The following is a 19,011-nucleotide window of genomic DNA, read 5'->3' as shown; positions in this document are numbered from 1 at the left end:
ATTAGAAATCGATGTGCAGTAGTTTTGATTACATCGATTTTGAGTTACAATTCGATATATTGATAATCATAGGACATCGATTTCATTTTTGATACTGATTTCTAATCTCTCAACAGACTTCGTTTTCCTTGGCATTACTGTTTTATTATACTTTAATACACTTCACTTCATTTTGACAAGTTTGCATTTAGCTATTGCTGGGGAAAAAATTGCATTTCTCATCATCCAAAATTAAGGGCTTTCCATTAATGTTCTTTCCAAATTCATGATTCAACATAATGGGCCAAAATAAACCCCTAAACTTACAAAACAAAGCTTGGAAAAATATAAGCAACAATGTACAAAAGTTCCACACCAAGCTTTGCTTCAAAGCCAAAACTAGCTAGCCTTACTCATAAAACATCTTGGCAGTCACAGTCCTACATCAAACTCTGTATATAATCAGCCACTTCAATGCGCACCTCGTCAATTTGATTTTGGTTATATGACTTCCGCATCTTTACCGCCCACTAGTAATATATAAACAACACATAAGGCACAGTGATTGAGTAAACAAGCTAATATTTAATAATAATCCAAAATGTTCTTTGAGATATAATATATGCATGTACCTTGGTAGGAAATGAAAGTGTCTCATCCTCTATTATCTCTTTCATGTATCGCATAACATAATAGCCACACTCAACTCCACCTGGTTGTTTAGGTACGCCCTATTTATTGAAGGTATTCAATTAGACAAGCATTGACATACTAGAAGCAATGTATTATCCCAGCCAAACACATGTATAAGTCTTACCGGAAGCGATTTCACTTTAGGCAGTTTGTTAACCCTACCAGTTTCAGCATTGAAGGTTTTCATCGCACTGCACAACCATTGTCATTACTCAATTTAAATGCTCATTGGTCTGATATGTTAAAGAAAATGCTAATATATAATGTAGTACTTACTTCAAACTAAATACCAGAAATAAGAAATCTGCATGCTAATCGTTCTACTTCATCTTGGATCTTCTACTCGAACTACATCAATGACTCCTTGACTGTAAGCATCTTTTCCCTTGAACTGAAATGATCAATAAATTAACATTACAGAACTAATTACACTAAATAGAGCAGCTAGCTAGTGAGCATGCACAATTCATCAAAAACATCACTATTTATATATTGTATAAATGTTCCAGCAGTACCATATACAAGTTTTAGATGCTATTATAATTGAATTTCAATGACATACACACACACACACACACCAATATAACAGCTTTCAATAATTGTGAAGTTGAAAATGAATTCCAGAAGCTTTGTAGACAGTTCATACTTCTTTGCATCATCGGACAACACCAAGTAATTCCGACCTAGCCATATGTAAGAAACCCAGAACAGAACAACAACAATATCATCAATTTGTTTTTGTTAAGAACATCATGCTCAAATTCCAATATATAATAGCTTAGCTCGTTCGCCTTAATGAGAAATAGATAGAGCACAAAACTTCAAAATTATCCTGGCCTGACGTACCAGAGTCAGATTATCTATGTATGGCTCACAACCACAGGCACAGGAATCATGCTTGCAAAATTCCATGAATACTCCCGGCTGCAACACAAAACTATATAAAAATATGAAAGCAAAGTACAATAAGAAAAAGTCTTGCTAATCCAAAAGCAAAACCAAATTACCCGAGTTTGATGCTTTGACAAAGGCATCTGTGAACTAGCATACTTCTCAACTAATCCTCCCTTCTGGTAGCACCTTGCAACCGTCCAAATTAACTTATCAGAAAACCAGATAAAAACTATATTGCAAGAAACCATATGTTTCAAAAGTAATTTAAATGTTTTGAGCCCAAAATTTCCTTCTCAGATAAGATACCAGCAAACTTTTTCCGGAAATATGAGGCAACCAGCAATACCCTGAAATTCAACGGTCCAGCTAAATAAACTAACCGGGAAATTCATCTTTTAATGACTATAGTGACTTGGCTCATAAACTCTCGCAAGCGTACGAATCGTTGTCAAGTAAGGGAAGTATTAAAACCTTGATTATCGTACCTCGGGGATTAGGCGTTGGACCTAACCGAGGTAATTGGCGGTAGAGTAACTCAAAAGCATACAATGAAAAATGAAAATAAAATAAAGTAAAATAATATTCACAAGGCACCAAGCCTCGGCAATGCTCGGCTTAGCTCACACTAAGCCTAATCAAAGCCACTAACTTGTAGCCCAAATGAGTTATGCACAATGGAAGGTAGAATTTTGTTTGAGAGTTTTGAATTGGGAATTAACTAAATTAAATGCAAACTAAAATAAAAGCAAACAACTAATTATCAAGCAAGAAATTAAATTTAGATTTTCAAATTAATGGGAACATGGGAGTGTCGGGTGATTCACACTAACTATCTTGCAAATATCGATGCCAATTTCACAAATGCATGCATTTCCTATATGTGTTAAGTCCCGTATCTAGTACCGGTCAAGGCTACTAAACCAATTATCCTTTCGGTGTATCGATTATGCCGATTAGGGCCACAATCAACTCTCTAACTTAGGCATTACGCCGGTTAAGGCCGCAATATCTAAAATTAGAGGCCTAGAGTGCAAGATAATAGAGACCTAAGCAAGCTTAGCTACAATTAAGCTGGCTAATGGTCACCACACTTAAATCCTAGATGCAACAAGACCAATAAGTTGTCAATTTATCAATCTATTCATCACAATTGCCCACAACATAATTTCAAAGGGTGACAAAGCCTAGAAACATGCTTCTAAGGACCAATAAATTCGGATTTAAAGCATACACAATGAAAATTGCATTTATTAAAATTAAAGCATCAATATTTATACAAGATGAGTTAGGGCTTCACAACCCTAACTCCCAAAATTAAACTACTCACAACCCATACAAGAATTCATCAACAAAAGTATATAAAAATTATGAAATAGATAATAAGGAAGAGAGGGGAGAGTTAGCTTGATCACTTCTAGCTATGAGCTAGTGTGAATCAAGCAATTTCTTCACCCAACTACCCAAATTAAGGTGTAGTACTCTTGATGATGATTCTCTCGAGGCCTTGAGTGTCTAATCCCAAAAGATTGAAATTAGAGAAAAGAAGAGAAGAGGAGAGGGTGTGAGGTGATGGGTGAGAGAAAAATGGGAAGGGATAATAAAATGGTGGGTGCGGCTGTTTTAGAGAAGAGGATGGAGATCCGGCGCTGTAGGTTTTTCCGTAGAGAATGAATTGATGATTATATATGGCAACTGCTACACGTGAGAGAGATAGGGAATGATGCTGGGTTGTGCGTGTGACTGTGGGCTTCATGGTCGAGAGAGAAAGAGTGATTGGCCGGCTATTGTGAGAGCCCAAAAGGAATGGATCACGTCTCCATCTCATGGACCACTAGCATTCATTTAATTAAACATTGGTTTAATTAAGAAATCAGCTGCATGCCATGTGTCAAGGCTCTATTGGCACCCAATCAATTAAAGCAAAGCATGTGTGTCCACGTTTTCTTCAATTAACCTAAGATTAGGTTAATTAAGCCAATGCAATTCTACCACCATTTTCATTATCGTCTTTTCATTTCTTCCTTGACGTTGACCACGTTGAGAATTTTTTATTTTGTCAACAACTCCAGTTTGCTCCGCTTTTACACCAATTTTTCTTGGTTTCCGCAATTCCGCTTATTTCCTACAAAATAAATAAAAGTGGATTAGTTACGTAATAATTGACATGAGGATTAGTTTAATTCTAGTGTTTTAGAGATAATTACACGTATATAAATGCGTATAATCATATAGATAAACCAGATAAATCAAATCCAAAGCCCCATTAAGTTAACTAAGAAACCAATACCATAATCTGGAAGAAAATGCTAAGGACTCGATGAACTTCCCCAAGGAACTCTGTGATTGTGAGGCTATATGACACCTGCAACATTCAAGTGGAATTACTTACTACACGCATGAATGTCTGGGTATCCCAAAGAAATTAAATAGCTACAATGCACATCAGAATAGCAATACAATCAGAGGAATCCAGAAAGTGTTGAAACTGAATAGAATATATGCATGTGTATTGCTGATACAAACTCTGCCTTGGATAGCAAACTTTCGGGTAGGTTTTAAAAAAGAAAATGATAACTCAAGGATTAACTTGCGTAGACATGCCAAGAACAAATTGAGAGGACTTGCAATATATGCAGTAGATATGAAGAGCTTTAAGGCAATCATACCTACAGAAATGCCCAAAGGTTCTGATCTTACCTGAGCTGCAAGGCATGTCCTTACAAGATCCAAAGGATATGTGGCTGTTGCAGCTGTTATTCCTGCCAAACCTCCACCAGAAACCTCTAAATCCCTCTTCACCAGCAATTCTTGAGGCCTCACGCCATAAGCTAGCTTTTCTCATAGTTGCAACATCCGAGTGCATGCCTTGTATCTGAAAAGATAAGATAATTCTCAATAAAGCAGTTCTTACCAAAATCAGACACACCCAATTTTCACTACCCATAACCAAACTAGTTTAAAGATCAGTGGCTAGAATCACTGCACGCTAGCCAGACTACATCACAACATAGAACTAAAAACCACAAAAGCGGAACAAATATCATAAACACATCTACAACAACTACAACTATGAGCTTCAAAGAAGCAAACCTTTACATTCAACATTAACTACAGCCCAATACTTTATGCTCTTAAACACAACCATAGTGCTCTACTGATACCTTAAATTACAGTCCACATTTACTAAACCAATAACTGTATAAAAACACTCCAACATTATTCAAAGGCCACATTTTTACCCAAATTTCCATTACACAAAGACACCACACTCCAAATTCATACCAATAAATCCCATAACAAATACTAATTACCCAAAAAAGTAAATTACTTTCAGAAATAAAACTTAAAAATAAGAACATCAGCTTTGCAAAAATTAGAGGAAAAAAAAAGGGGGCCAAACCTGAAAGAGTATATAGTAAGCCGAGCAAGAGGCGCAGTACAAGTCTTAGCCAGAGCTCCGGCCACACCTCCGGCGAGAAGCTGCAACACTGTTCCGATCTGAGACTGCTGTAGAGACTTCGGCTGCGGCTGCGGCAGTGACTACGCGAAGAAGCATCATAATAATACAAATCTACCATCCAATAAGATCACAATAAACCACAAAATCACAAGATCTGAACCGGATCAAAATCCAAAAATCAAAACTTTAATACAAGAATCATTACCCAATATCAAGAACAGGGGAAACTATTATACACAATAAAGGAGCTACCTTTACGATTCAACCTAAGTGCAAAATCATTACGGATCAGCACCGCTTTGAAACACCCAAAGTTGTGAGTCAGCTGGTTTAGCTTCGCATCCATTATCCTCGACCTTTACCCCTCTCTCTGGTTTTGCTTTCGCTTTTCGTTTTTCTTCTCTTCACTCTAGATCTGGGCATTAAATGGCGTTTCGGTTGTGCCCCATCTTTGATTTCGAGTTCGGTCGTCGGAAATTATAGTTGGAGAAACCGCAATCGGGGTCGGGGTCGAACCGATTCAACCTCTTTCAATCACAGATTATAATTGTCATCAGAAGATCGGGTAGGAGGGCGGAGAAAGCAGGAGGAAGTTGGGTTCGGGGTCGGGGTCGGAGTCGGAGTCGGAGGAGGTAGATGAAGGAGGCGATGAAGGTAACAAGAGCGGCGAGTTCGAGTGAGGAGAGAGGCGCTCGAGTTTGGGAGGAGCTCGAGACTGAGCTTAGGGTTTCTGTTTCAGTTTTGGGGGCTCTATTTTTTTCTAAGTGTGAAAAATTTTAAGTTTTAGTCCCCGCGTCCTTGAATTCATTAAAACACTTAGCACGTCCACGAAAATGAGGTTCCCGCAAATTTTCAAACAAAACTTTTAACACCGGTCATTTTAAGAACCGATGTTAATGGTATACATTTAAATCTGTATTTTTCTAAAACGATGTTAACTTACTTTTTTACATCATGTGCAAGTCTAACCGATTTAAATGAAGTGATGTAAATGAACAGATTTCTAGTAGTGTCCAAGCGTAGTCCTCAATTTCATTTTTGTTAGCTTTCTTAGGTTGTGCCTTTCTACTTCAACTTCTTCAATAAATTGGAGTTGTAGGGAGCCGGCCTTCTATCCAGCACCATTTGCCCATCTACAAGTTCTCTTTGTAGTTCTGTAAAACTTAAAATGTCTATGATATAGTTCAATCACATATGCAATCAGGGGATTTAGGGCTTAACTTTTAAGTTTTTTTTTTGTGGCTAAAATATGATTGGAGAGAGCAGAGCAATCTGATTTATTAAAAGAGCTGGATATTACAAACAGAAGAAGGGAGGACAACGCCCATGCCCCTAGCTAAAAAACAAAAAAACTAAAGAGGTTCTAATAATCTCTAATCTAACAGATTAAAAGCGACAAGAAAACTGCAACTCAATTTCTGGTTTATTTCAAAAGACCAAGTGAGTCTCGTCGACAAAGACTTAGAAGAAAAGGGCCGGAGAAGAGCTTCCGTTATCTCCCTAGCTAGCTTCTCCGATCCCTTAAATTTTTCAAAACTTTCAATTCAGCAACCAATTAATGAACTAGGCCCTAAGGTTTCTCACCTTCCCAGTTAACCTGAAACCACATAGTTTCATATACCAATATTGCAATATTTATAACCCCTCCTGCAATATTTATAACCCCTCCAAAGAACTAATCAACAGACTTGTTCAGTTCACCATAAATTCCATAATAATCTTCATGCATTATTTTTCCGATCTTGTTAGGGTATAGCTAGTATTTAAATCATACACCTTAATGCCAGAAATAGATCAAAAACATAGTATTGATCTAGGATTCTTTCTTTTTCTTTTCAGGTTGGGAATTGCTTTCTTTGTATAAAGTAATTAAGCAACCCTAGCCTATATATTTCTTTTTCCCTTTATGTTGGGAAATGCATGCTCTCTTCGTATAAAGTAAGCAACCATAGCCTGTATATTTCTCCGCCTGTCTCTCTATGTAGAGCTAGAAACAATGTCGTTGAGTCTAGGGAGGCCCCGGAACCCGACCCGTAATCATGAGACTCTGCGCCGTCACAGTGGCACTTTGCGCCGTTACAGTGAGTTTTTGAGCCGTTAGAGTGATATTATTGGCCGATATAGTGAGATTTTCCTCTGTGAAAGCGAAATTCTGCGCCCTGAAATCGCTGACCGGTTTTCTTTATTCTCTAAGCGTGAGAGTCTGCTCCGTGACCGTCAGGCTCTGCGCCGTGACCATGAGAGGCTGCTCCGTCAATGTGAGACTGTGCTCCTCACACATAGGACAGCGCTGCGCAACATCAACAACGACGACAACACTAATTCAACTAGTCTAGCCCTAAATAGACTCCACAAAGCTGTGCTCAATATCCATGAGACAATAACGAGGCAAATCAACACGAACATTGATGCAATCAGATGCCATGAGGATGAGCTCCATGCCCCTACAGACATCGAATTATCAATGGTGGCACCGAGACAATAACGTTGTTAACAACATTAATGATGCAAAGAGTTTGGTAACCAAGATGCCAACGGCGATGGCGGTTGATAGTGATGAACGTTCGGTTAGTTTTCAAGTTGAGAGATTATTAGGTAGGGCCGGCATACCACGTGGCGGTACGCCTGGCCAATAATTGCCTATGCAGAGAGGTGTTTTTGGTATTTTATTATAATTAAACATGGATAGTTTTGGAATTCAATTAAAAAATAGATAGATATGATTGGCTGGGCGTACCACGTGGCTGGTACGTTTGCCCTACCTAAGAATTTCTCAAGTTGAAGTTTTACGAGATGATGGTACTGCTAAGCAAGTCCTACGTGGACATGTTTACCGCCAAAATTGCATAGCAGAGTGGCTCTCCATGTCCAAATCATCTTGCCCTAACTGCTGCTGTAAAATAATCTAGGAACAACTAATCAATGCAGTACATACGTCCATCCAAATCAACCGGCCTACAAGTTCGTTATCTCATCTATAATTCTAGCTATATATATTTCGGTATATATGCATGCAATTAGGCCCTTCTATTGAGTGATTTCTTTTTTTAGCAATTTTAAGGGATTACTTATTAGACTAACTTTTTGGTCACATATCGGCATCTCTACTATTCAGTTTTTAGGTCTCTAGGAGTAGATCAATTCTGCAAATTTTCAGCCAAATTAATGATTATAAAAATGAACGGTTTAGGTTGAACAAATTTAGTTCGTCCATTGATTTAATTTAATTTGATACCTTCACGGTCATCAATTTGACTGAAAATTTGCAGAAGTGATATATACATTGAGACCTAAAAACTAAATGGCTGAGATGTCGATATGTGATCGAAAAATGGCTCTCACAAGGGATCCCTTAAAATGACAAAAAAAAAAAAAATAGATCCCTTACTAGAAGGGCCTATGCATGCAATAAACTATATGTTGTGCGGAAGCGTCAAACAGGTATGAAGTATCAGAAATATGAAAAGATAAATTAATAGAAAAAATTCAGAAGACCAAAGATTTACGTGATTCACCCCAAAATCAAAGGGTTACATCCACGGGCGGAAACGGTGAGAAGATTCCACTAATATCAAAAGGAGATTACAAGGTGTTTAGCACTCAAATCCAAAACCCGATTACACCCGAATACACTCACGGAAAGATAAAGACCAAATAGAAGAACAACTACCTCAAATATATATTGTCACTCACAAGAACAAAAGCAACAAGGCAAAAGGTAATTTTCTATGGAACCCCAAAACTGCGGCTACTTCTCAATAACCCTAAGTTGCGATTTTTTCTTTTCTCTCTCACACCTTAATTGGTGACAGAAAGCATATATTTATATGTGCATGAGGCATATCCAAAACCTAATAGAATTAGGTTAATCATGTGGGCTTAGTTCAAAAAATAATTGATGGGATTAATTTAAGCCACAAACCAACACTATATATATGGATTCTTCTTCAGAATTCACATGTATGTTTGGGTTGGTTTGCAAGTTTTTGAAACTGAGTAGAAGAAGAGTTAGAGAATTGTTGTCAATGAGCGGAGCCATATGGAATTATCGTATTGTTGTAGGATTATAGTTTTTTTTTTCCCACTTCAATCACATGCATGACTTTTTCTAAATTTGTTTATATAATTAAGTTTTCATTTCAGGTTCAGTTTGCTTGTTTTAGATTGTATTTTGGGAACCACGGGGTATACCCGATCTATTCTTAATTTTGTAGTGAATATTCCTGATGGCAGTTCAATTTGTGAGGAAATTGACAATGGGAGATAGTAGATGACGTCCTTTATCGAAGAGAGAGTAGATGACGTTTCGATCTTTCTCAACAAAATAAGAAAATTTTGAGCAAATATTGCTCCAAGTTTTCTACCAACACACTAAATCATAGGCCTCAAGGGGTTAGGCCCAAAATAATGAATGCCATTGGAACCGAACGAAGATAACTGACTGAACGAAAACTGGGCCAAGTGACCCATGTCGACATGAACTCATGAAGATGGAGTTCGTGGCATATTTGTTCATTTCTGACGGCGTGTTGAAAAACAGAAAAAGTGAAAAGCTATATATACTCCATTCTCCATCACCAATTTCTTGTACAGAAAAAACCAAGTATTCCTGGTAGCTCAATTCATCTGAAAATGGATAACGGAATCAACAACGGTGCTGAAGCCATAACAGTCTCGGCTCTCAATTGTATTGATCTCTCAAGCACAGATACTCACCAATCCGTCTCTCTACTCAAACAGGTTGGTTCGACATAAAAGTTCCAAACTTTCATGTTTCATTCTCTCTGCCTCTCTGCCTTGTAAAGAAAGTTAATCTAATTCTGGGTTTTTAGGCCTGTTTGGATTGCGGTTTCTTCTACGTGGTAAATCATGGAATAACCGAGCAATTCATGGACGAGGTGTTTTCACAGAGCAGGAGGATGTTCAGTTTACCGTTGAGTGAAAAAATGAAGCTTTTGAGGAACAAGAAGCACAGGGGATATACCCCTCTTCTTGATGAGCATCTGGACCATGAAAACCAAGTTCATGGTTGGTTCTTTATATTTATATCACTTACAAAAAACTCTCATACCTCTGCTAGTTTGTGTTTTCTGGGTCTTTGTTCTTGTTCTGAAATAAAAGTTTGTTCTTGATTAGTAGGAGATTACAAGGAGGGGTATTACATAGGAGTTGAGGTAGCTGAAGACGACCCAAAAGCGGAAAAGCCATTTTATGGTCCTAATGTTTGGCCTGCACCAGGTAATCGACAAGTAGAGTTAGAAATGTTGCCAATGTGCTGTTTCATTTAATTCGACTCGCTTTTGTGTTTTGGGTCTTTGAGCATGTAGAAGTATGTTATTGATCACCTTTTTGTTGTCCTGGTAGATATCTTGCCTGGGTGGAGGGAGACCATGGAAGAATTTCATAGACAAGCCTTGTAAGTTGTACATTCTTTACTAGGCATATGCTTCATAGGATGGATAAGGGCTTGTGATACAGTGTTTCTCCAGTGTGAGAAGTCTGATTAAATTTCATGTCTGCAAGCCGACTTTGCAATTTTGTTTGAAACTTTCTGAGATCATTCGAATAAGTATTTCCTTTAGATTACTACTTCCTAGAATGATTGATATATGCTGGTTTCAAAAGTAGAGGTTATGAGCTGTTTTGGTGTACATTGTTTCAGAGAGGTGGCTAAAGCAGTTGCTAGGCTCATTGCCCTTGCTCTTGACCTTGATGTTCATTTCTTTGATAAGCAAGAAATGCTTGGTGAGGCTATTGCGACGTTGCGCTTACTACACTATGAAGGTCTGTTGGAACCTTTGGAATCTTATGAAGTATCTTCCAGTTCACTTATCTAAGAAACTGTTCTTCTTTTCTTCTTATATATAGGAAAAATATCTGATCCATCAAATGGAATTTTCGGAGCTGGAGCGCATTCTGACTTCGGTCTCATTACCCTTTTGGCAACTGATGATGTCTTAGGTCTCCAAGTAAGAAGGCTGATCTGAGATTTAGCTATACTTCTATTATAGACTGGCATAACCGATAACTTTGCATCATTGAATCTGTTATTTCAATATCAATATTTCATTGCAGATATGCAAGGATAAGGATGCCAAACCTCAGTTGTGGGAATACGTAGCACCGGTTAAAGGGTTAGTTATTCAACCAATGACTGGAGATTGATAAAAACCAGAGTAGTTTAAGTCTGTTTAATTCAGATGTGCTACGGTTATATGCCCATTAATTACCACTTTTAACACTTTCTTAATTACACTCCTTTAGCTGGTGATATATTGTGAAGCTTCTCTGTATAAAAGAGTGAAAATAACGGATAATGCAAAAACACCATTTTGATTCAGAGGGGTGACATTGTTTCTCTTTTTCTCTTTGCAGAGCATTTATAGTGAATCTTGGTGACATGCTGGAACGCTGGAGTAACTGTATTTTCAAGTAGTGTACATGTTTCTTAGTTGTAACTATAGTCCACAGTGCATTCATGTGCTCCTAGAAAATGAATGCCATCAATTTCAGCCGCTGTGCAATTCGTTTGGCTCATATTTGCTTTATCCTTTTGGAATTCATGTATTCAACTATTGTGTGACACTTGTTCCTGCTTTCAGGTCCACATTGCATAGAGTTGTAGGGAACGGTCGAGAGAGATACTCTGTATGACCCTCTTCTTCTTTTTTCTCCTTTTCTTTCACTTTAACTGTATTAACTTTCAGAATCATTTACATGAGGTTGCCTGCAATGTCAATGGTTTTATCTGCATCTGAATTCTGCTTTGGCTCAATTCCTCAACTTTATGTTTGGATATGGGCTTTATTATATCTACTGCTTTCGACTCTAATGGAGATATATCTGATTTTTCTTCTTTTCTTTGGCAGATTGCATACTTTATAGAACCTAGTCATGATTGTCTTGTCGAGTGCTTGCCTTCCTGCAAGTCAGAAAATAACCCTCCCAAGTGAGTGTTCATTCTTGCACAATTATAGTTACTTTAGCAACCGAGTTAGCTGAACTGTGAATCTGCATTTGTCTACTTTGCCAGGTTTCCTCCAATCTTGTGTCAAACTTACCTGAGCCAGCGCTATAGTGATACTCATGCTGATCTGACTACCTACGGAGAAAATAAAAAATAAGTGTGCAACTCGTCTGCAATTGAAGATGAATCTCCTTTCTAAGATAGCTAACATAATTTTTCGGATAGGCACAAGTGTTGTACTGGACAATGTTAATCAGTGTTCGAGATTCCTTTGTAGATTCATAAAGTGCTCCGCTCTGGTATTCTTCCAGTCGAAGATTGTAATATGTTCTGCAACTTCAGGAAACAATAAAGGAAATTAGCTGTTGCATTCTTTTCATGTATACTAAAATGAAAGGAGGTTACTATATGAAAAACAATAATGACCCTTTACCTCTTTTAGTGAGATAACGATGGTGGAATTGGAATCTCCTCTTTATCACTTTTGCTTTACAATAATGCTGGGAAGTGGAAAAGGTCGATGATTGATAAAGAATGAGGGATGAGATTATGAGAGAACCAGCACCAGCACCACCATTGCTTCAAAAGAGTGGTTGTGAAACCTGATTATGAATCTCAGAATTACTGAACTAGTTATACGGAGTCAATTTTATTCCTCTCTAAATTCAATACGATGTTCTGGATTGGTATCGTCCCACTTTTATAGAGACGTGCTTCAGGAAACAATTATATCAAAATGACATAAGCTGTTGCAGACTCTAATCTGAATTGGTCTCTGATGGGGTGTGATGAGCAAACATCCGGGTCAAAATAGAATTTGTTGAAAGCATGACAAACAGCCGCAATGAGAAAATTCATTAATAAAAACTGGTCCATCAGATCCATCATCCCCACCTTTATTTGATATATAAAGAAACTGAATACAAGCAACGTCTTTCAATAATTTTACAAACACCATCTTCACCAAGTGACATAGCACAGCATCACTCAGAAGACAACTTTTTTCAGCAAGCTTGATAATAAGCTTTCGGGGTGGCAGACTGTTTACCGGTAGCTTCTGTAGAGAGGACTATACATGCAACTCTCAGCATACTTCACAAGATTTTCTGGACGAGGGAGTCGTGTAGCAACACCTACAGAAGCAAATATAAGGTGAAAATTAAAAATGAATGGAAGTACTAATTCTTTTTGTCAGATTATCTACTGAATATGAATTAAACTCACCAAGTTCATATGCCTTGGCAGCTACATTAGCAGCTATTTCAGCTGAAATCTTTCTGATTTTAGAGAATCGTGGATAAATAAGTCCTTTATCCAAATTCTCCTTTGAAACTTGTCCCGCCAGGGCCTCAGCTGTTTATGGGAGATGCACCAAAAAGTTGGAATTAATGAAAACTGTTGGCATTTATTCTAGAGTTTTTATGAAAGATTTCATCATTCCGAACATGCTGTCTACTTACAAGCTGCTAGAAGCATATCATCATGCACCCGAATTGCTCCAGAGATGACCAAGCCAAGACCAAATCCGGGGAAAATGTAAGCATTGTTGGACTGAATCAACAAGGAAAGCAGAATCAACCCATGTTTTCAAATTCGGTCTTTATAATACAAGATCACATGAGTGTTAGTATGTAATTTACCTGGCCAGGAATATAAACTTTGCCGTCATATTCAAAAGGATCGAAAGGACTTCCACTAGCAAAAATTGCACGACCCTAGGAAATGAAAGAAGGACAAGAAACATGGCAAAGAATTAAGTTTCGTTTACTAAATGGAATTTCTCATTAAAAAAAAATCCTCAATGAATTAATTGTTATACCTTAGTCCAAGTATAAGCTTCTTCAGCTGTACATTCTGACTGTGATGTTGGGTTGGAAAGAGCCAAAATGAGAGGTTTCTGCATCATTCCTATCTAAATGTCAATAAAACAGGCACACAAAAAGTTGCACAGAATTATAGATAGGCAGGAATTGGGGCAAAGAAGGAAGGAGAGCACCTCATTGAAGGAAGCTAGTGCCTCAATCACTTCTTTTGTGAAGGTTTTTCCAATACCAGATGTTCCAATAAGAACTGTTGGTTTAATTGCCTGATGGAGTATGGCAAGAATTATCAAAATAATCTTCAAATTCAAAAAAAGAAACATATATGATCATATGGTTCATACCTTGACAGCATCAATGAGATCCTTAATGGGTTCATGTTCATGAGCCCAAGGCTTCTTAAAATTTTGAAGAGATTCTTTACGAGAGCTAACAATTAGACCCTGAAAGATAATTCATGAGCTTTGTAAAGTGTCATAGGAAGAAAACTTTAAAAGAGAGTGGAAAGCAGAATCTTGCTTGAACAGTTACCACACCTTTGAATCAACAAGCCAGATCTTTTTGCGCGTCTCTTCCACAGGAACATTTGTCTACAAGAGAAACAATACTGAATAAATGAAGATCGTTGATCAATTATGAGAAGTCTTTTACATCTCAGTTTGTACAAATTTCTTTTACCCTTTTTGAAATCTCAAGAGCTATTAGCTCTGCTATACCTGTCCCAGCCTACAATGAAGCAACAAAAGTAGGATAAGAATTATATTTCATGGTTGCAGTTGCCTACTTCTACTTGGTTGACATAAAAAGCCATCATATGAGATAGTGAAGAAAAAATTTGATGAAAAAAAGTCTTACTTCCCCAGCACCGAGGAACAAAAACTTGTGCTCAGACAGGGTACCACCTATCAACTTTAGTGCCGCCACAACTCCAGCAAGAACTACAGCAGCAGTCCCCTGACACAAAGAAACAATAGTTTACGAGTTAAAGACCTAATTGTACAAGCCCTAAATAGTTCCATTCTCAATATACTTTTTGCACCTGTATGTCATCATTGAAGACGAGATGAGTATTTCGATATTTTGCCAGCAGCTCAAAGGCATTGTGGTTAGCGAAATCTTCAAACTGCACATATCAGTTTAAGGCATAGACAACATCAGAACTACATGTACAAATTCATACTCCTGAAATCATGTCACTATATAATGTAACATATAACTATTGAGATAAATGGTGGTCTAAAGGGCTGCTGTAAGTTCAATTCCTCTTTTGTTGAGCTTTATAGTGTAAATACAGCAAATATTAATAATATGTGTATATATATATTCACTTTTTTTTTTAACTCTTTTTCAGTTGGCACGAAACTGCTTTATTGTCAAACACATTTATAAGAAGCAAACATATATCTCTACTTATTCATAAAAGCTTACATAACTTGCAGAAACTTAACACACCTTTAGTTCTACTGACCTTATTATCATAACTATACAACTAACTGAACTTTGTACGTCCAAAACAAGTTGTCAGTACCCTTTATTCTAGCTGTTGATATTGGTATTTGTGCAGCTATATTTGGTGTCTGCACTTGAGGTGCTTGTACCGTGTTTCCCACCACATCATTCCTCACATAGTCGGTATCATCTTCTTCTGAGTTCATTGCAGCAATCACAATATCCATATGTGCCCTTAATCGGTATCTAACCAACTCCCTTTGTGATGCCAATGTGTAATGCTGCCTTGTACTTGGTGAATCATTGCAGCCAAAAAGTTGCTTGAGTCAACAGATATTGCAACCTCATAAGCTCCCTGATTTAGAGGTCGCGCCCCATTAGGCATAAGACGAAATCCTCCCCAACTATCAACACTTTCAGTAGGATGCATCTAAATCCAAAAAACTGAAAGTCTTGATAGTTGGGGAGGATTTCGTCTTGGACCTAATGGGGCGCGACCTCTAAATCAGGGAGCTTATGAGGTTGCAATATCTGCTGACCAAGCAACAGTACAAGGCAGCGTTATGCCTTGGCATCGCAAAGGGAGTTGGTTAGATACCGTTTAATAAGGGCTCATATGGATATTGTGATTGCTGCAATGAACTTAGAAGAAGATGATACTGACTATAACTATGCGATGAAGATTGTGGTGGGAAACACGGTACAAGCACCTCAAGTGCAGACACCAACTACGCCGCATCAACTATACCTGCACCAATACCAATATCAGCAGCTGGAATTAATAATGGAGCCAATCTACCAGACCTATTCCTCTGTGCTGAGTCGATATATTCAACAAACTACCCACGCTTGAATGAAACTCCAGCTATACTACACCCTTTTATCTTAATACTATAGAACCTTGAGTAGAAATCATGAGTGAAATGGTAAAGCAGAATAAAGGATACTGACAACTTGTTTTGAACGTACTAAGAGCAAGTTCACCCGTTGGGTCACCGGGCTATTCACTGCTTTTTAGTGTATATTTTCATTCTCTGGGTCACGAAATACACTGTGCTCGTGACCCAGGGCACGAAATACACTGTGCAGGTCACCATGGTGACCCAGAACACTGTACAGGGTGACCCAGGGCACGAAATACACTGTGCTCGTGACCCAGGGCACGAAATTAACACTAAAAAGTAGTGAATAGTGGGTGACCTGGTGACCCAACGGGTGAACTTGCCCCAAGTTCTGTTAGTTGTACAATTATGAAAATCAGGTCAGTATGTACTAAAGATGTGTCAAGTTTCTGCAAGTTCTATAAGCTTTTAGGAATAAGTAGAGATATATGTTTGCTTCTTATATATGTGTTTGACAATAAAGCAGTTTCATGCCAAACGAAAAGAGTTAAAAGAAAACTATATATATATATATACACACACACACACACATATTGTTAATATCTGCTGTATTTACACTATACTGCTCAACAAAAGAGGAATTAAACTTGCAGCAGCCCTTTAGATAACACAACCTGTACAACAACTTTTTCGCCATAGTTCTGCTTCACAGCACCCATGAACTCATGTAAAAGCTCAGCATATTCCTGCAAGTGATGTTAAAACTCTCTCATCATGATTCAGGTAAATAATATGATGCGTAGATTATGCACCTAGCATGATCAAGAAGCTACAAAACCTTTCCAGTTGCTCTCTTTTGTCTGAGCCCAATGTAGAACTCATCCTTCAGCAACTGCTCATTATTTGTCCCAACATCAATGGTTATAGGCAAACACTGCAGAAGAAAGTGCAAGGAAATTTTGTTAACAACTTACAGATAACAGTGGACTCATGGTTTTGAAGCAAGCCTATTGTGTAACGGTAAAAAAAAGATGTATATTAATTAGCACATTGGAAAAGGCCTACTGCTGAGGGACGAACTCCTCCAAGAGCCGTGTACAAAGCCAACTTCCCTACAGGAATTCCCATCCCCTGAAACATGTCCAACAATGCCATGTGAGGGCAAGTAACTTTCCATCTCATGGTCATTTGACCAAAGATATATGCTTATAATTTGAAGATTATGATCCCAAACACCTTACCTGACAACCAAGGTCACCAAGTCCCAATATACGCTCACCATCAGTGACAACAATAACTTGAATAGTCCTTTCAGGCCAGTTCTTCAATACCTCGAGAATTCTACCTCTGCAAGTCGAAGGATTTTCATGTGATCAGAACTTTATCTTGTAAAAACTGAAAAATCACAGGTGAAATTAAATTGTACATCCAGTCATACTTCTCTTTCAAACTTATGTAAAGACCCTGAGGGCGTCTGAAAATGCTTCCATATTTCTGGCAAGCCTCACCAACAGTTGGAGTATACACAATCGGGAGCAATTCCTCGACATTATCAATGAGAAGTTTGTAGAACAGCCTCTCATTCCTCTCCTGTTAACCAAAACAAATAGAATAATCCTCTGCACCCTTCTTCCAGCATAAAGCAAACTGCCTTCACGATACTTGTAACACACTACAGAGTAAGAAGATACTTGTAAAAGAATAACTACCTGGAGTTCGGTCAGTGCCATATATTTTTGCAGCGGCACTTGGTATTGTCTGATATTGTGCATCAGCTTCTTCTCCTGGTTAATTTGGGAAAACAAAGAGAAACAGCAAGATGTCAACATTTACTTAAACTTCAAAGAATGTTATCAAAGAAAAAACCCCAAAAGCTTAATTTAGAAAAGGAGCTAAGAATGCCATAGAAGCTAACATGCCATGCTAAAACAACCCAAAATCTTAATCAGGAATAGTAATGAAACCTGAAGTTGTTGAGTGGTAGTAGACGGAGGCAGAAGACCACGCAAGTAATGAGCATCCCTCTCTTTCTCGGTAAATGCTAGCCCCTTGTTGTATTGAGGATCTCTCAGCAGAGTGTACCCACTTGGAAATCCCAGAAACAAAAAAAAAGTGTTAATCAGTTACTGATATCAAAGAAAGTACCTTTTTTGTACATGATCCACAACAAAGTTCATAGAAAGGGAAAACTGAATAAAGGTATCATATATAACAGCTATAGAGAATCAGAATCAATGTCATGCAGCCTGAAACTTGCATATTTCTGAAAATAGAAAGAAGGTAAAAAAAAAAAAAAAAGAATCAAAATCTGAACTTTTCAGATACCAAAAGGGGAGAATCAGAATCCGATATCAGAACTACTTCCTCATAGTACTAACTCCATGAATGATCATATACAGAGCAATACTTAGATGCTCTAGATTGAATTCAGATTAAACAAAAAATAAAACAAACCATGATAAAGTTCTAGTGATTTCTCACCTGGCTACAGAGAAAGTCCAGGGAGTGACGAGTTGGTCCTCGGTGGCAGCATCCTCACCGTAGACGTCCCCAACGCCGCCACCGACGGCGGCTGTGGGGTCCAGGTCAAGCACAGAAACACCATCCCTCACCTCCTTGAGTGCGCTCTCCATTCTCACCGACTCAACTCGCTCTTTCTCTGACCAGACAGCGATCGTTTGAGTTCAAAGCTACTGGTTACAGATGATGCAGATCAGGAGCTCTGGCTCTGTGTTGCTCTAATAAGAGAACAACCCAACGACACATTCTAGTGTTATAACATGCACACCACATCAAAACGAAGTTTTATCCCATTTTATTATTTAAAGTCAAATGGGAAGGTGGCCAATGCAGGTGAAGATAGAAAGGAGGAGTCATCTTCGATTTAACTGGTCTTCTTTTCTATAA

At 38.0% G+C, this 19,011-nt stretch overlaps 3 protein-coding genes and 1 long non-coding RNA gene across 5 annotated transcripts; 1 reads left to right on the top strand and 3 right to left on the bottom strand.

The window, feature by feature from the left end:
• Positions 1-214: 214 nt before the first annotated feature.
• On the bottom strand, positions 215-4,321 carry LOC133727033 (uncharacterized). Its single transcript, XR_009854973.1, has 8 exons — positions 4,264-4,321; positions 3,854-3,928; positions 1,680-1,913; positions 1,519-1,596; positions 949-1,063; positions 797-863; positions 612-710; positions 215-509 (listed from the first exon to the last, which is right to left on the bottom strand). It is a non-coding gene; the product is annotated as an uncharacterized LOC133727033 (long non-coding RNA).
• A 73-nt stretch (positions 4,322-4,394) lies between these two features.
• On the bottom strand, positions 4,395-5,896 carry LOC133730768 (uncharacterized). The gene is made up of 3 exons (XM_062158312.1): positions 5,279-5,896; positions 4,967-5,137; positions 4,395-4,438 (listed from the first exon to the last, which is right to left on the bottom strand). The coding sequence occupies exons 1-3, from the start codon at positions 5,370-5,372 to the stop codon at positions 4,395-4,397; spliced, it is 309 nt and encodes a 102-aa protein (XP_062014296.1). The 5' UTR covers positions 5,373-5,896.
• A 3,162-nt stretch (positions 5,897-9,058) lies between these two features.
• On the top strand, positions 9,059-12,366 carry LOC133712017 (2-oxoglutarate-Fe(II) type oxidoreductase hxnY). 2 transcript variants are annotated; one of them, XM_062138105.1, is made up of 11 exons: positions 9,059-9,766; positions 9,859-10,054; positions 10,166-10,264; positions 10,391-10,442; positions 10,689-10,810; positions 10,895-10,995; positions 11,102-11,160; positions 11,402-11,458; positions 11,629-11,674; positions 11,896-11,975; positions 12,060-12,366. In XM_062138105.1, the coding sequence occupies exons 1-11, from the start codon at positions 9,659-9,661 to the stop codon at positions 12,148-12,150; spliced, it is 1,011 nt and encodes a 336-aa protein (XP_061994089.1). In that variant the 5' UTR covers positions 9,059-9,658; the 3' UTR covers positions 12,151-12,366. The 2 variants fall into 2 exon arrangements, with proteins under 2 accessions (XP_061994089.1, XP_061994081.1); XM_062138097.1 differs by having other exon boundaries at positions 10,163-10,264.
• A 461-nt stretch (positions 12,367-12,827) lies between these two features.
• On the bottom strand, positions 12,828-18,992 carry LOC133712009 (NADP-dependent malic enzyme). Its single transcript, XM_062138086.1, has 19 exons — positions 18,586-18,992; positions 18,069-18,189; positions 17,814-17,888; positions 17,543-17,694; positions 17,346-17,451; positions 17,170-17,235; positions 16,943-17,038; positions 16,779-16,850; positions 14,853-14,936; positions 14,669-14,767; positions 14,492-14,539; positions 14,350-14,403; positions 14,158-14,256; positions 13,990-14,079; positions 13,813-13,890; positions 13,634-13,708; positions 13,454-13,544; positions 13,218-13,346; positions 12,828-13,126 (listed from the first exon to the last, which is right to left on the bottom strand). Exons 1-19 carry the CDS (start codon positions 18,735-18,737, stop codon positions 13,038-13,040), a joined length of 1,776 nt encoding a protein of 591 aa, XP_061994070.1. The 5' UTR covers positions 18,738-18,992; the 3' UTR covers positions 12,828-13,037.
• Between the last annotated feature and the right edge of the window lie 19 nt (positions 18,993-19,011).

Source organism: Rosa rugosa, chromosome 1 (genome assembly GCF_958449725.1).
Source record: "Rosa rugosa chromosome 1, drRosRugo1.1, whole genome shotgun sequence".
In the NCBI taxonomy this organism is placed as follows: domain Eukaryota; kingdom Viridiplantae; phylum Streptophyta; class Magnoliopsida; order Rosales; family Rosaceae; genus Rosa; species Rosa rugosa.
This window is presented reverse-complemented; position numbering and strand designations above follow the sequence as displayed.

What these genes read in the sequence shown, in the direction of transcription:
- LOC133730768 (XM_062158312.1), bottom strand. Translation starts at nt 5,372, where the DNA reads ATGGATGCGAAGCTAAACCAGCTGACTCACAACTTTGGGTGTTTCAAA. An exon ending in ACTTAGGTTGAATCGTAAAG is followed by an intron (nt 5,138 to 5,278) that starts GTAGCTCCTTTA and finishes ATTGGATGGTAG; the next exon opens with ATTTGTATTATTATGATGCT. An exon ending in CTTACTATATACTCTTTCAG is followed by an intron (nt 4,439 to 4,966) that starts GTTTGGCCCCCT and finishes TTATCTTTTCAG; the next exon opens with ATACAAGGCATGCACTCGGA.
- LOC133712017 (XM_062138097.1), top strand. Translation starts at nt 9,659, where the DNA reads ATGGATAACGGAATCAACAACGGTGCTGAAGCCATAACAGTCTCGGCT. An exon ending in TACGTAGCACCGGTTAAAGG is followed by an intron (nt 11,161 to 11,401) that starts GTTAGTTATTCA and finishes TTCTCTTTGCAG; the next exon opens with AGCATTTATAGTGAATCTTG. An exon ending in ACGGTCGAGAGAGATACTCT is followed by an intron (nt 11,675 to 11,895) that starts GTATGACCCTCT and finishes TTTCTTTGGCAG; the next exon opens with ATTGCATACTTTATAGAACC.
- LOC133712009 (XM_062138086.1), bottom strand. Translation starts at nt 18,737, where the DNA reads ATGGAGAGCGCACTCAAGGAGGTGAGGGATGGTGTTTCTGTGCTTGAC. An exon ending in CTACCACTCAACAACTTCAG is followed by an intron (nt 17,889 to 18,068) that starts GTTTCATTACTA and finishes CAAATTAACCAG; the next exon opens with GAGAAGAAGCTGATGCACAA. An exon ending in AAGTTTATATTCCTGGCCAG is followed by an intron (nt 13,545 to 13,633) that starts GTAAATTACATA and finishes TTGTTGATTCAG; the next exon opens with TCCAACAATGCTTACATTTT.